A 13778-nucleotide genomic window follows, 5' to 3' on the forward strand; every position below is an offset into this window, starting at 1 on the left:
CCCAGCAAACATTACCCCATTGGCCCCTATGGTTATTCAGTGGGAAAGTTGGGCACTGGCTAGCCCACACCAAGGTCACACCGAGCCCACACCAGCCACAACAAGCCCAACACAGGCTAACCCACACCAAGCCCAGCACGGCAGTTGAGGCTGGTGGGAGGAGCTATAGGAGGATGGGCTCGTTGTAATGGCTGGAATGGAATAAATGGAACAGAGTCAAATGTGGTTTTCATATGTTTGATATGTTTGACACTATTCCATTTATACCCGTCCAGCCATTGCAATGAGCTCGTCCTCTTGTAGCTCCTCCCACCAGCCTCCTCTGCAGCACCGGCTAGCCCACACCAAGCCCAGCTGAAGGCGGTGGCTCATTAGAATATTTGGGGGCCATGGTTTGCACATAGTTCTTGTTTTGCAACCATTACTGAGCGTCATTCAACTTCCAATTTAAGGGTTCTGTTGTGTGACGCCCAGTTTTGTTTAATCTTGTACAATGATGAAGTCTTTAAAAATACTTAAATACGTGCATGTGACATATGAGAAACTATGTAGGTCTATTACTTATGGTATATAAATTATAGGCCTATGTATGATCGCAACAACTTGGCTGTATTTCTGATACAATATATCAAGTTTCCTGAATACCTTAAACCATTGAACATTATACAGTTTATGCATTGAATTAAGTGTCAGAAATAAACAATAAATATATAAATTCCTATTAAATAGCAAAGGTGCAGAGGCCAATGTTGGCAGCCTACATGGGGCCAATATTTGAGCCCGCATTGAGCCCACATCGTGCCAATGTGGACATGTTTACTGGGTAAGTGCAATAAGGGAGACATTTTCACCCAGGCAAACGGTTAGTCTTATCTTAGATCTTAAACTGTAAGCTATTTTTCATGCCCAATGGTAAAACATCCATTTAAAAAACGTTGTTTCCACATAATTTAAAACAAATAAATATACGTGATGAAGTTGAGTCAACATTGAAAACTGATTGGATTTGCATTTTTTTCACCAAACTTGTAACCTAAATCCAACAACATGGTGACATGTGTTTTGTTGATTTCACGTTGAAGTCACGTTAGTTGACAACTCAGCAAATGTAAATCACAACTAGACCTTCAACTGATGTCTCTGCCCAGTGAGCTGTGTGTCTTGATTGTTTGATTGCAGTCTTGGGACATGTCTACATCGTGATGAATACATGTATAAATGATTGTAAGAATTAGACTTTTAAACTATCTAGGCCAAATGAACAACGAAATAAATGATACATTTAAAAACGTTTTATTTTAACGTCTCAGAGTGGGATGGATGTCATTCATGAACATGTAACAAATAAAGATTAAGTAGCCATTCACAAAACTAAATTATGATTTTCATAAACAATAGTTATGCATTGCCAACTCAAATTAGACAGATTTGCGGTTTGAATTGCAATTTATTCCATATAGCCTATTCCATTTTTGAGTTTTGTTTAGTGATTAACTGGCCTATATGTCTATAAATGTAATTGCGTTGAAATATAAAGCATTTATTCGATTAGGGCAATCATAATGATTGGTTAACGTTTGCTTATAGCCTATCCATTTCTCGTGCAACTTTTATGCTAAATGTTTATTTCTTTAAACAGCTTTGGAATCAAACTTGAAGAATTGCTTCAAATAAAAAAATATGTAGCTTTTTTTGGGATTCATTGTTTTCTGGACGACATCGACATCCCATTATCCTAATTACGATTTGTAACTTAAAATAATTTGTATCTGTATTTGTATCTGGGGTGAGGGTCAATGTCAAAGGTGAGGTTCGAGACACAGTCGCAGTTTGATTTTCAGGAGAAGGTTGATGTTGCCACATGGCCTTTTGAATAAAGACATCTTGAACAAATAAACCGGTAGGTAATCTGATATCGTGCATTTCTTTGCGATAATGTATTTATTTATTGCACATGCACAAAAATGGATGGATTTTCCATTTCAAAACGTGTCTTAAAACTTACTGAAAACGGTATCTAAAGATTAATTGATTTATATATTCGGAAAATACTAATCGAATTTGAATTAGGATTATACAATATTGCAGAATGGAAACATTTATTTGAGTAGTTAGTTCAGGAAATGCATGTCAAAATAGCTTCGCCATTTACTATTATGGATGGATTTAGTTTGCTTTTCACAATTTGACTACATAATAATATTGATGAAATAATGTAGCTGTTTTCAAAACATAAACAACAAAATTGACCTTTCTGCTCCAAAAGGACGTTTCTGCTCATTTTCCAGTAGAGGGCTCACTCATAGAACACTCTCATAGTTCTCTATGAGGTCTCTTATTCTTATCTTACCCTTTGAAACCAAGGCTTTCAATATGCTTTTGCAATGCATATTTTTTAATAAGGTATTGTCACCAGGAAAAATAAGAATAATACAAATAAGAATATTAAGAATATTATAAATAATCATCATCATCATCACCATATTCATTATCACAATAATAAGTTTAGAAGCATAATCATAACAATAAAGTTTCACTTTCCACTCAACATATGTGTGTAATTAAATTTATGTTTAGAAAATAACATGTTTTTAGTTTAATGAAATGTTTCTTATCATGCAAAAATAGTATTTTCAAAAATACAAAATGACATTTCATTTTCTAATGGCTTTTAATTACCTTTAGAACTTTCTTCCACTTTCATTCTTTTCAAACAAAAAAGCAAACGCTGGCTTGGACAAAAACAAATTGACAAAAACAATGTTGATCTAGTATTGTTTCATAGTCAAAGACTACGCATAATTTACCCCTCCCTAAACGCACAGAGGTCCAGGTTTGCATGTGACGTCACTGTACGCGTGGGACATTGCTCTCTTCCTACCTCTCACTCGAGGAATAGAAGTTGTCAGCCTGGAACGGGACGGGGCAGTCTCCCACTCCATTTCTTCAGCTATCGGCCTGCACTATCCCTCCTGTATGGTGGATATTATATTCAATTCTTCTTTCTTGGGTGATATGGGGGATCATTCCAAAAGTAAGTAAACATTTGTGTCTCTCTTTTTTTTACTTTGACCCAGGCACATTTAAGATTGATTAATTATCAAATCATATTGGGCTACTATTGGAACATTGTACGTACAATCCTATGCATATGTTTAGAGTTAAACAGACCCAGTGAATCGAAAGCAAGGCCTTTATCGTTGTTAATGGTGATATGAATACATCTTAGTAGAGGTCTATGATCAGTTTTAAGCGTAGGCTACGGCCCTTCATTCTGGAAATGACAAGGATGACAGAACAGGACAAGATGTATTGACAGACTACAGAGTAGACACAACACATGCGGGGATTTAGCGAGTATGTCAGGGGGATTACATGGGTGTACGTGGTGGTAGCATAAATATACAATGTGCATTCCACAGAGAAGTCTGGAATCGCAATGTGTGTGGGCTGTGGGAGTCAGATCCACGACCAGTACATCCTGCGGGTCGCCCCGGACCTGGAGTGGCATGCTGCGTGTCTGAAGTGCGCGGAATGCAGTCAGTACCTGGATGAGACGTGCACTTGCTTCGTCCGAGATGGCAAGACATACTGCAAAAGAGATTATGTAAGGTAGGAGTTGACTAACTTTCCTCACTAACATGATTTCAGAGCTTTGGAATTTCCAAATGCCAAAATTGTGATTTGATTTAGTTACTGTACAAGAAAGTGGAACTGTGTGAACTGTGTGAGAAGCTTGTTGCAAAAAAGTATCTATATGAGAGACAATAGCATACAGGCTAGTCAAGGTTTCTGGTTTATTTTGTAAAAATTAAATTATCGTAAGCATGTTTTTATGATGATTTGAGTCTATTGTTTTATGCTTGGAACGAAACGTGTGTAATATATAGGCCTAGTAGGCACAATATGAATTCCCAAACTGTTTATGATTTTCTGTTGCTGATGGCTAAATACATTTGAGTTACTCAGCCAGGATCATAGACATTAAAACCAGGCAAGGATGCGTGAAGTCATTCCTGCTATAGGCCCATGCATTATAACATATTAAGACATATTCCTATGTCCTTTTCAGATTATTTGGGATTAAATGTGCAAACTGTAACATTGGCTTCTGCAGCAGCGATCTAGTGATGAGAGCTCGTGACAACGTGTACCACATGGAGTGTTTTAGGTGCTCGGTGTGCAGCAGGCATCTCCTGCCGGGGGATGAGTTCTCTCTGCGGGACGAGGAGCTGCTGTGTCGAGCTGATCATGGTTTACTGATGGAACAGGCCTCAGCGGGAAGTCCCCTCAGTCCGGGAATTATTCACTCCAGGTCTCTTCATATTGCAGGTCAGTAAAATAATATTGGTGGTAATAATAATCGCGAGAGTATAATATTAATAACAACGTTAATAACAACTAAAATATATAACATAATATTAGGATAATAATAATAATGATGATTCTTGTCTGTAAAATTGTCCTTTTATTGAGTAAGTTTTCAGACTTTTAAGCCTATTAGTTTATTAAATTACACTCATTGGTAGACTAAACAAAGTACAGCCTATTGGGTGATGTTTGTATCTATTAAGTTGTTTAAGTTATTAGACTTTATTTGTTTTAAACAATAAGGTAACATTTAGACTTTCTGCAATGGTCGATATATTTGTGGTAATTTAGCCTAATATAGGCCTACTGAACGTTTAGGGTTTGTAGGTGTGAAGTTAGAAAAAGAGAGAATAGAAGACCTCGATCAAAACACAAGACTAATTCTACAACATAAAAATAATTAATGTTCTTTTAATGTAATACATTTTTTGGGGGAGTTACTAGCCTATTTGCAAGGAGATGCAAACTTATATAGCCTATAGGTTTAATAGAAGTTTAACAAAGCATCTTATTAATTGGTCTATCACGAAATGACATGTATCAACCTTCGCCTATTATTAGCAGAATAGGGAGAAGAAGATTATCATCAGCCATGTTTCCTTTCGATTCATTTCTAAATTTGAATCAGTCAGTGGAAATTCAATTTTCAAAGGTATTTCCTTTTGAATATTTGTCCCACAGATCCTGTGTCTGTTCGACAGCCTCCTCATCGGAACCACGTCCACAAGCAGTCTGAGAAGACCACTCGGGTGCGAACAGTATTAAACGAGAAGCAGCTTCATACCCTTCGGACCTGTTACAATGCCAACCCAAGACCAGACGCACTTATGAAAGAACAATTGGTTGAGATGACCGGTCTTAGCCCAAGGGTCATCAGAGTTTGGTTCCAGAACAAGCGTTGTAAAGACAAGAAGAGATCGATATTCATGAAGCAACTTCAACAACAGCATCACAGCGATAAAACGGTGAGCTTATTGAGACATTCCAATTCAACATAAACATTTCGGTCTTCTAAAAATAAAGGTGTAATTTAATGGCGCGTGCCAAAATGTTGAATGCAATGCATGCATATTGCACTTTAAATGTTGAGACAACCAGATGCTGTTGAGATGTTTGTTGTGATATATTTTCGTTTTCTCTGTAGAATCTTCAGGGACTGACGGGTACGCCTCTGGTGGCAGGCAGTCCAATTCGACACGACAACACGGTCCAAGGGAACCCAGTAGAAGTGCAGACTTACCAGCCCCCATGGAAGGCCCTGAGCGAGTTCGCCTTGCAGAGTGATCTGGACCAGCCCGCCTTCCAGCAGTTGGTAGGCACCCACATTAAAAAGAAAAAGCGAGCTGCACACTCTAGGCAGGCACACACACACACACACACACACACACACACACACACACACACACACACACACACACACACACACACAATCATTTTTAAATAAATGAATGTTTATTCACGGAGCTGAACACCATCCACTCGATCTCTGAATCTCAATTCAGATTATACACTGATGCTTTATTCACTCAATACATTTCTAAATAATAAATATATGTTTTTATTCATTAAATTCGAATGCTGATCGATTTACATTATGGGCTGTAATAGGCTATACATATTATTATAGGCCTAAATAATCTTTGATTCACACGAAGCAATTTGGACGCATTTTATGTTGTAAATTCCTTTTTTATGTGGTTTAAAAACAACTTTATTTAACTAAGCAAGTCAATGCAAGCTGCAAGCGACATCTTCTAGATCAACTTTGCTGATACACTAAGCAATTCAAACGCTATTGAAATCATCTACATCTAATCCTTTCATACATCACGGTTTCATTTATTTGTTTGGTAATTATAACAGCATCGATATAGACAAACTGCTATCTGTACAATTTGGCTAACTAGCCAAAATGTTGCCTATTTGCCAACCATGTTTTAACAATATAGCTAATTTAGCTAGCTAACCAAGCTAGGGATAAACTAAGCTAGCTAACTAGCCAGTGCAGTACATTTTGAACAATTTCAGTTGAAACTGGATAGAGAATGGTCTGGGTTCACTTCTGAAATGACATGTATTGTCTGCCAGACCATGTACATAACCCATGACTAGCCATTATGTCTAGAATTTTTTTATACATTCCCCATTTGGCATGTATTTTCTGTCTCGGTTTTCAGCAACACTGACAGCTGTGTTGACACGACAACTGGTTGGAGTCCGGAACTGAACGATATGAGTTCTGCTCACTGGACATTGCATACAATCAGTTGCATGAAATATGATTGATTTCTGTTTTGTTATGCAATGCAATTTAGACACACGGAGCAACATACATTGCGTCCAGATTGCTTCGTGTGGCATCGGCTTTAGGGTCCATATTAATAGGCTATGCAATACATTTTTTTGTTGCAATATCGGTTAGGAAACAACGCTAATTAAACACCTGTTTTCATCGCAGGTGTCTTTTTCTGAATCGGGCTCCATGGGTAACTCCTCCGGCAGTGATGTGACCTCCCTGTCGTCGCAGTTGCCGGACACACCGAACAGCATGGTAGCGAGTCCGGTGGACACGTGAGACCAGCCCAACAGGTCGCTTCGAACCCCAGCATGCTCCCGCGTGTCCTGCATGAGAACTGGCCAGCTCACAGCATGGATAGGAAATGATTTCATCTTATTTAACGAACAATGTCGTTGGAATTGTCTACGAGGATACCAATTTTTTTCACGGATGGACCTGTCCACAGCATTGTTCAGGATCAGATGAATTTCAAGGTACCAGTGTGCGAACCAAGGCCTGTAACTAAAGCAGCCTGAGCCTCGGATCCTACATGGTTGGACATACGTGAGGATTATATCTACACTTTATTATGAGCCGCTAATTTATAATGAACATATCAGAACGTTATCCATAGTGGCCACACGGTCATCATTGTAGTTTCATCTAAATTTCCTATGCTGGGTTGGGATCATATGGAGCCCCATATCTGTATAGATGTGCATGATTTCTGGAGATTATGAATATCAAGTCTTGTAAAATATTGTAATTAAGTGGATGAGATACAAATTGTTTCAGCCTTTTAAGAAAAAGTAAGTTATTATTTATTGTGAGGAAAGACAGGTAATCTTAATAAACCCATATTAATTGTTTCATGTTTAATGAACTGCATGCGAAATCTCTGCAGTAATTCATTAAAATATTCACCGAAATTTCAATTGACAAAATAAATCACTTTATGTATTTATGAAACGGCTATTTCAGCACTTTATGGTAGGTTTAGGCCTAATTTAAATTATGTCACTTTTAGGATGAAAAACGTCTGAGATTTATAATAGGCCAATATAATCTCAAATTTATTTCGAATCACTCAAAAGAAATGATTTGATGTCAGTTTAGAGGACACTATTTCCGAAAATGGCTTAGGGTTGTTAGACCAAAACTATTTGTAGGCTTGTCAATTTAATTGTATTGGCTATTCAAAATGGATAAAGGAGCAGCATCATAGCGGGTCAAATTCAAGCATTTGAGGCCTGTTAATCACTACCGAGGACAAATTGTTCATTGAATGGGCCTCCACACATGGATTTGCGATGTGATCATTCCAGTTTCACTTGTAAAGTCACAAGTCTAGACAGAAGACAGGGCTAGGCGGCTCTTTATCTATGCTTGGCATCACCTGCAAACGATACATTGAACGGAACCACAACAAACCCACTTCTCTGTCGCTGGAGTCAGTGCTAAAGGGGACTCTCACCCTGATAACGCTTTCTGGAGTGTCTTGGGTTTATTTTAATTTCAGCCGGAATCCCGGATAGGAATAGCCTCTGGACATGGAGTACGTCAAGCTTGCCTACGACTGACATATAGCCAACTAGACATCAACAATTTATTGTCTAGGATGAACTTTCTGAACAGAGGATGCAATAGCAGTCTAATCTATTTATCACGACATGAAACAGCAATTGAAAGAAACATCGTAGGCCTCTCTATGTGACGTCTGGCATCAAATCAAAAAGCCATTAGGTCTATACTCTATCTTGCTATGTCAATTATGTCAATAATTGCTATGCATCCAGTAGCCTACTGACCAATAAATACAGGTTTCCTGCCATTATACTCCACCTAATTATTCGTCTGGAAATATTTCATCATCGTGGATAAAAACTCAGATATTTTAGAAACAAAGCATATAGCGTGTTTGAGATACAGGCCGAATCAAATTAATCGCAATTTAAACATTATTTAGGCCTAATACACATTCATAATTGACTTTAGACATGTTTTGCGTATTTTATTTATTTCGCGTATAAAAAGCAATGTCTAGAATAAAGTTTTAAAAAAAAGGAGTCACACAGAAAATAGCTTCCCTTTTATCAGATAATTATATAGGTAGTTTACAAATCTACAGCCCACAATCATCCATCTAAATAGGCTAGATGTATCTGAAACACATCATAAGCCCAAACAAAAGCATCATTCATCCACTGTTGCGCCACCGATGCGCCCTGAGCGGCAGAATGAAAATAGATAGCCTACTGTAATTTCCTCATGCGGATAACAAATTATTGGAATTTAATGGACACATTTCCCATACTAAAGTCACCAGTTGTCCTAAACTCTGGACTCAAAGCATATAACATGCTGTGTAATTAATTAGGCTACTCTACAGGTTGATGCATAAACAATTGGGGTATACTTTTTAAGCACCTGGTAGGCACCCAACCTACTGTAGACAGGGGCAGATTAAGTAATTTGGAAGACCCAGGCAGATGCCAGTGTGAGGCCCCCCCACCCAGAGCCACCTCAAGCATTTGTGGGCCCTAAGAGAGACTGAAGGTCGGGGTTCCCCAAAATGCGCCCTTCGTGCCCTGTCAGTAATTCAGCCATGATTACAATGTTTAGATCGCTGGCTAGACCAACTTACCTAGCAAACTATAAAATGTTAGCTGACATGGGCTAATTGAGTGACTGTCAGTGAATGATATGAGAAAAACTGTAACCATAAGTATTCTACTATTCTAACTCCCAACGGTAAATTGAGACCCGACTGAGTTCCTAATGTTTTTATTCACGAGGCCCCCTGATGTGAGGCCCGCAAGCAATTGACTAAATGGTAAGTCCGCAACTGACCGTATTAACACTTGCAGGTGAATTTCAGAACTTTGCCTGAGAGCATACGTTTACCACAGAATACAAACTGCATGAGTAATGTTTTTGAGAGTTTTACAGATGTACTATCCCTTAGTATGAGAGACCTCTTCAGTTTAGATAAAAGTTGAAGAGATGCTTGGCATGTAAGAAATGCTCAACAGCAGTTACAATGAACACTTGGTAACATTGTGAGAACATACCCTGCCCTGTACAGGCTTGCATACAAACACTGAAAATGATTATTACATTGTGCATTGTTTATATGAAAGGTTTATTTCTAAAAACGATCCACTGGTAAGACTCCTTGTTGGGAGCTATGAAATACAGTGCTGAAAGTCTATACAGCCTTGCACTGTTCTCACATTTCTAAGCCTTAAATTTAAATCTAAAAATGGATTCAATTAGGATTTCGACCCACTAAAATAAACAACCTAATCAACATTTTCAGAGTAAAATATATATTTTTAGAATCATTCTGAAAGTAATAAAAAACAAAGTTTTGATTGTGAAGGTCTTCACACCCCCAGCTGTCAAACATAGAAATAAGTTCAGCAGAAAATATTTTCATAAAAAAATAAAAATAAAAATTGTTCAAGTAGGGCCATGTGTTTGCAAAAGTGGTTCTCATGATATAAGAACAACTTCCCTTGTGTCTGTATGGTGCCTCAATTGGAGGGTGAATGTCAAACAATGATTCAAGCCACCAATGAGCTTTAAAAGCATGTCTGAGATACATTTTCAGACAGGCATAGATCAGGGGAGGTTCAGCAATAATCCCAAGACACTGAATATCCCTTTGTGTAAGGTCAAGTATGGTAATTCTTCTGTGGATGGTGTATCATATCACCCAGACACCGCAAAGTTCTGGACATCCTTCCTAACGGAGTTGCGAGAATGGAAACTGCTCAGCAAATATGACGCACTCCAGGCTAATTTTCAGCTAATTTATTCCTGATTTAGTTAACAAAAAGGCACAGCTCAATAGGTGGTTCTGTATGGCTCAGTTGGTAGAGCATGGCGCTTGTAACGCTAGGGCTGTGGGTTTGATTCCCATGGGGGAGCAGTACGAAACTGTATACACACTACTGTAAGTATGGAAGTGTGGGGATCTTTCCTCTTCTGTTGTTCCCGCAAGCAAGGGTGGAGGTCAATGACATCACTATAAGACCAACTCCTTGAAGTTTGCAGTTGTGTAAAAACTATTTTGGTATACCCTTAAAGACATCCTACTGCAATTTATTAACTTTTACTGTTGAAAAGCGATATCCCAATTATAAATACTATAAATACAGTAAAGTATAAATACAGTAAAAAAGTGTTTTTTAGACAACTGGAAACTTCAAGGAGTAGGGCATTCAAGGATTTGGTCTGATGTGAATCCATGATGTCATCGACTTCCCCCTTGCTTTAGGAACAATTGAGGACAAAAGAGGAAAGGCCCAACCCCCACTTGTGCCATGTCATGATTTACCTGAACCACCTAATGAGATGTCCCTTTTGGAAATAAGGTGTTAAATGAGGTGAAAAGTAGACTGGAATGCCATTTTAAGTGTGTGTATATTATTGTATTTACAGTGCATTCGGAAAGTATTCAGACCCCTTGACGTTTTCCACATTGTGTTACAGCCGGAATTCAATTTTCTTTTTCTTCTCACCTATCTACACACAATAATGACAAAGAGAAAACATGTAAGTAGAAATGTTTGCACATTTATTGAAAATTAAATACAGAAATATCTAATTTCTCATATCTCACAATAAACCACATTGACAAAGCAAAAAAAGGTTTTAAAAATGTTTAGCAAATTTATCAAAAATAAAAAACTGAAATATCACATTTACATAAGTATTCAGACCCTTACTCAGTACTTTGTTGAAGCACCTTTAGCAGCGATTACAGCCTCAAGTGTTCTTGGGTATGACGTTACATGCGTGACACACCTGTATTTGGGGAATTTCTCCCATTCTTCTCTGCAGATCCTCTCAAGCTCTGTCAGGTTGGATGGGGAGCGTCGCTGCACAGTTATTTTCAGGTCTCTCCAGAGATGTTCAAGTCCGGGCTCTGTCTGGGCCACTCAAGGACATTCAGAGACGTGTCCCAAAGCCAATATTGCGTTGTCTTGGCTGTGTGCTTAGAGTCATTGTGCTGAAGGTGAACCTTCACCCCTTCCATCTGGCCACTCTACCATGAAGGCCTGATTGGTGGAGTGCTGTAGAGATGGTTGTCCTTCTGGAAGGGTCTCCCATCTCCACAGAGGAACTCTGGAGCTCTGTCAGTGACCATCGGGTTCTTGGTTACCTCCCTGACCAAGGCCCTTCTCCCCCAATTGTTCAGTTTGGCCAGGCGGCCAGCTCTAGGAAGAGTCTTGGTGGTTCCAAACTTCCTCCACTTAAGAATGATGGAGGCCACTGTGTTCTTGGGGTCCTTCAATGTTGCAGAAATGTTTTGGTACCCTTCTGCAGATCTGCGCCTTGAAAGAATCCTGTCTCTGAGCTATACGGACAATTCCTTCGACCTAATTTTTTGGGGGTTTTGCTCAGACATACACTGTCAACTGCGGGACCTTATATAGACAGGTGTGTGCCTTTCCAAATCATGTCCAATCAATTGAATTTACCACAGGTGGAATCCAATCATGTTGTGGAAACAGGATGGACCGGAGCTCCATTTCGAGTCTAATAGCAACAGGTCTGAATACTTATGTAAATACGGTATTTCTGTTTTTATAAAAAACTGTTTTTGATTGGTCATTATGGGATATTGTGTGCAGATTGATGAGGAAACATTTTTATTTAATCCATTTTAGGATAAGGCTGTAATGTAACAACATTTTGAAACCGGGAAGGGGTCTGAATACTTTCTGAATGCACTGTATACTTGGGAATTTGTTTTTCAAAAGGAAAAGTTCAAAAATAGCAGGTGTGCATATTTAAGATTATTTTCAAAGCCACATAAATCATTGGCTGAGCTGAGAGAACTGCGCATGGATCAACAACATCGAATTCACTCCACATTACTGGCCTGGGTATGACAAAGTCAAACGAAGGAATCCTGTGTAAAAAAAATCCATTCCAAATCACGTTTGCAATAAGGCCGTTAAGTAACACTGCAAGAACACATGCCAAAGAAATACACTTTTTGTCCTATATTAGAAACTTCAGGTTTGGGTCAGATCCAAATAATCACAAGAGTGGAACCACAGAACAATGAGATAGATATTTCACCGGATGTACACAACCGTTCAAAAGTTTTGGAACACATACTCATTCAAGGGTTTTTCTTTATTTAAACTATTTTCTACATTGTAGAACAATAGTGAAGACATCACAACTATGAAATAATACATATGGTGTCATGTAGTAACCATAAATTAAAGTTCAACAAATCAAAATATATTTTATATTTGAGATTCTTCAAATAGCCACCCTTTACCTTTGCACACTCTTGGCATTCTCTCAACCAGCTTAACCTGGAATGCTTTTCCAACAGTCTAAATCTGCTTGAGACAAGTTTTGATTATTGCTGTTCATCAATGATTCCCAATCCAATTTAGAATGGATGCCCTACGAGTTCTGCAAAGTTGTTAGAATCGTATTTCTGTAATTACTGCCAAAGGTGCTTCCATCAAGTTAACACTGGGGAGTGAAGACATATGCAATCAGTACATTTTTATACACTTGTATGTGTGTGTATATATATATATGTGTGTATGTATATATGTATGTATATATGTGTGTGTATATGTATGTGTGTGTATATATATACACATACATACATACATATACATACAAACGTGTATGTATATACATACATATATACACACACACACACACACACACACACACACACACACACACACACACAACATACATACATACATACATACATACATACATACATACATACATACATACATACATACATACATACATACATACATACATACATACATACATACATACATACATACATACATACATACATACATACATACATACATACATACATACATACATACATACATACATACATACATACATACATACATACATACATACATACATACATACATACATACATACATACATACATACATACATACATACATACATACATACATACATACATACATACATACATACATACATACATACATACATACATACATACATACATACATACATACATACATACATACATACATACATACATACATACATACATACATACATACATACATACATACATACATACATA

At 37.9% G+C, this 13778-nt stretch overlaps 1 protein-coding gene across 2 annotated transcripts; it reads left to right on the plus strand.

The window, feature by feature from the left end:
• The first annotated feature begins 2886 nt into the window (after positions 1 to 2886).
• isl2a (ISL LIM homeobox 2a) lies at positions 2887 to 7613 on the plus strand. 2 transcript variants are annotated; one of them, XM_031801075.1, is made up of 6 exons: positions 2887 to 3034; positions 3423 to 3607; positions 4073 to 4332; positions 5053 to 5336; positions 5516 to 5683; positions 6830 to 7613. In XM_031801075.1, the coding sequence occupies exons 2-6, from the start codon at positions 3552 to 3554 to the stop codon at positions 6944 to 6946; spliced, it is 885 nt and encodes a 294-aa protein (XP_031656935.1). In that variant the 5' UTR covers positions 2887 to 3034; positions 3423 to 3551; the 3' UTR covers positions 6947 to 7613. The 2 variants fall into 2 exon arrangements, with proteins under 2 accessions (XP_031656935.1, XP_020311202.1); XM_020455613.2 differs by having other exon boundaries at positions 2907 to 3034; positions 3423 to 3612.
• Positions 7614 to 13778: the final 6165 nt, after the last annotated feature.

Source organism: Oncorhynchus kisutch, linkage group LG22 (assembly GCF_002021735.2).
Source record: "Oncorhynchus kisutch isolate 150728-3 linkage group LG22, Okis_V2, whole genome shotgun sequence".
In the NCBI taxonomy this organism is placed as follows: Eukaryota; Metazoa; Chordata; class Actinopteri; order Salmoniformes; family Salmonidae; genus Oncorhynchus; species Oncorhynchus kisutch.

What these genes read in the sequence shown, in the direction of transcription:
- isl2a (XM_020455613.2), top strand. Translation starts at nt 2,977, where the DNA reads ATGGTGGATATTATATTCAATTCTTCTTTCTTGGGTGATATGGGGGAT. An exon ending in CAGGTCTCTTCATATTGCAG is followed by an intron (nt 4,333 to 5,052) that starts GTCAGTAAAATA and finishes TTTGTCCCACAG; the next exon opens with ATCCTGTGTCTGTTCGACAG. An exon ending in AGCATCACAGCGATAAAACG is followed by an intron (nt 5,337 to 5,515) that starts GTGAGCTTATTG and finishes TTTTCTCTGTAG; the next exon opens with AATCTTCAGGGACTGACGGG.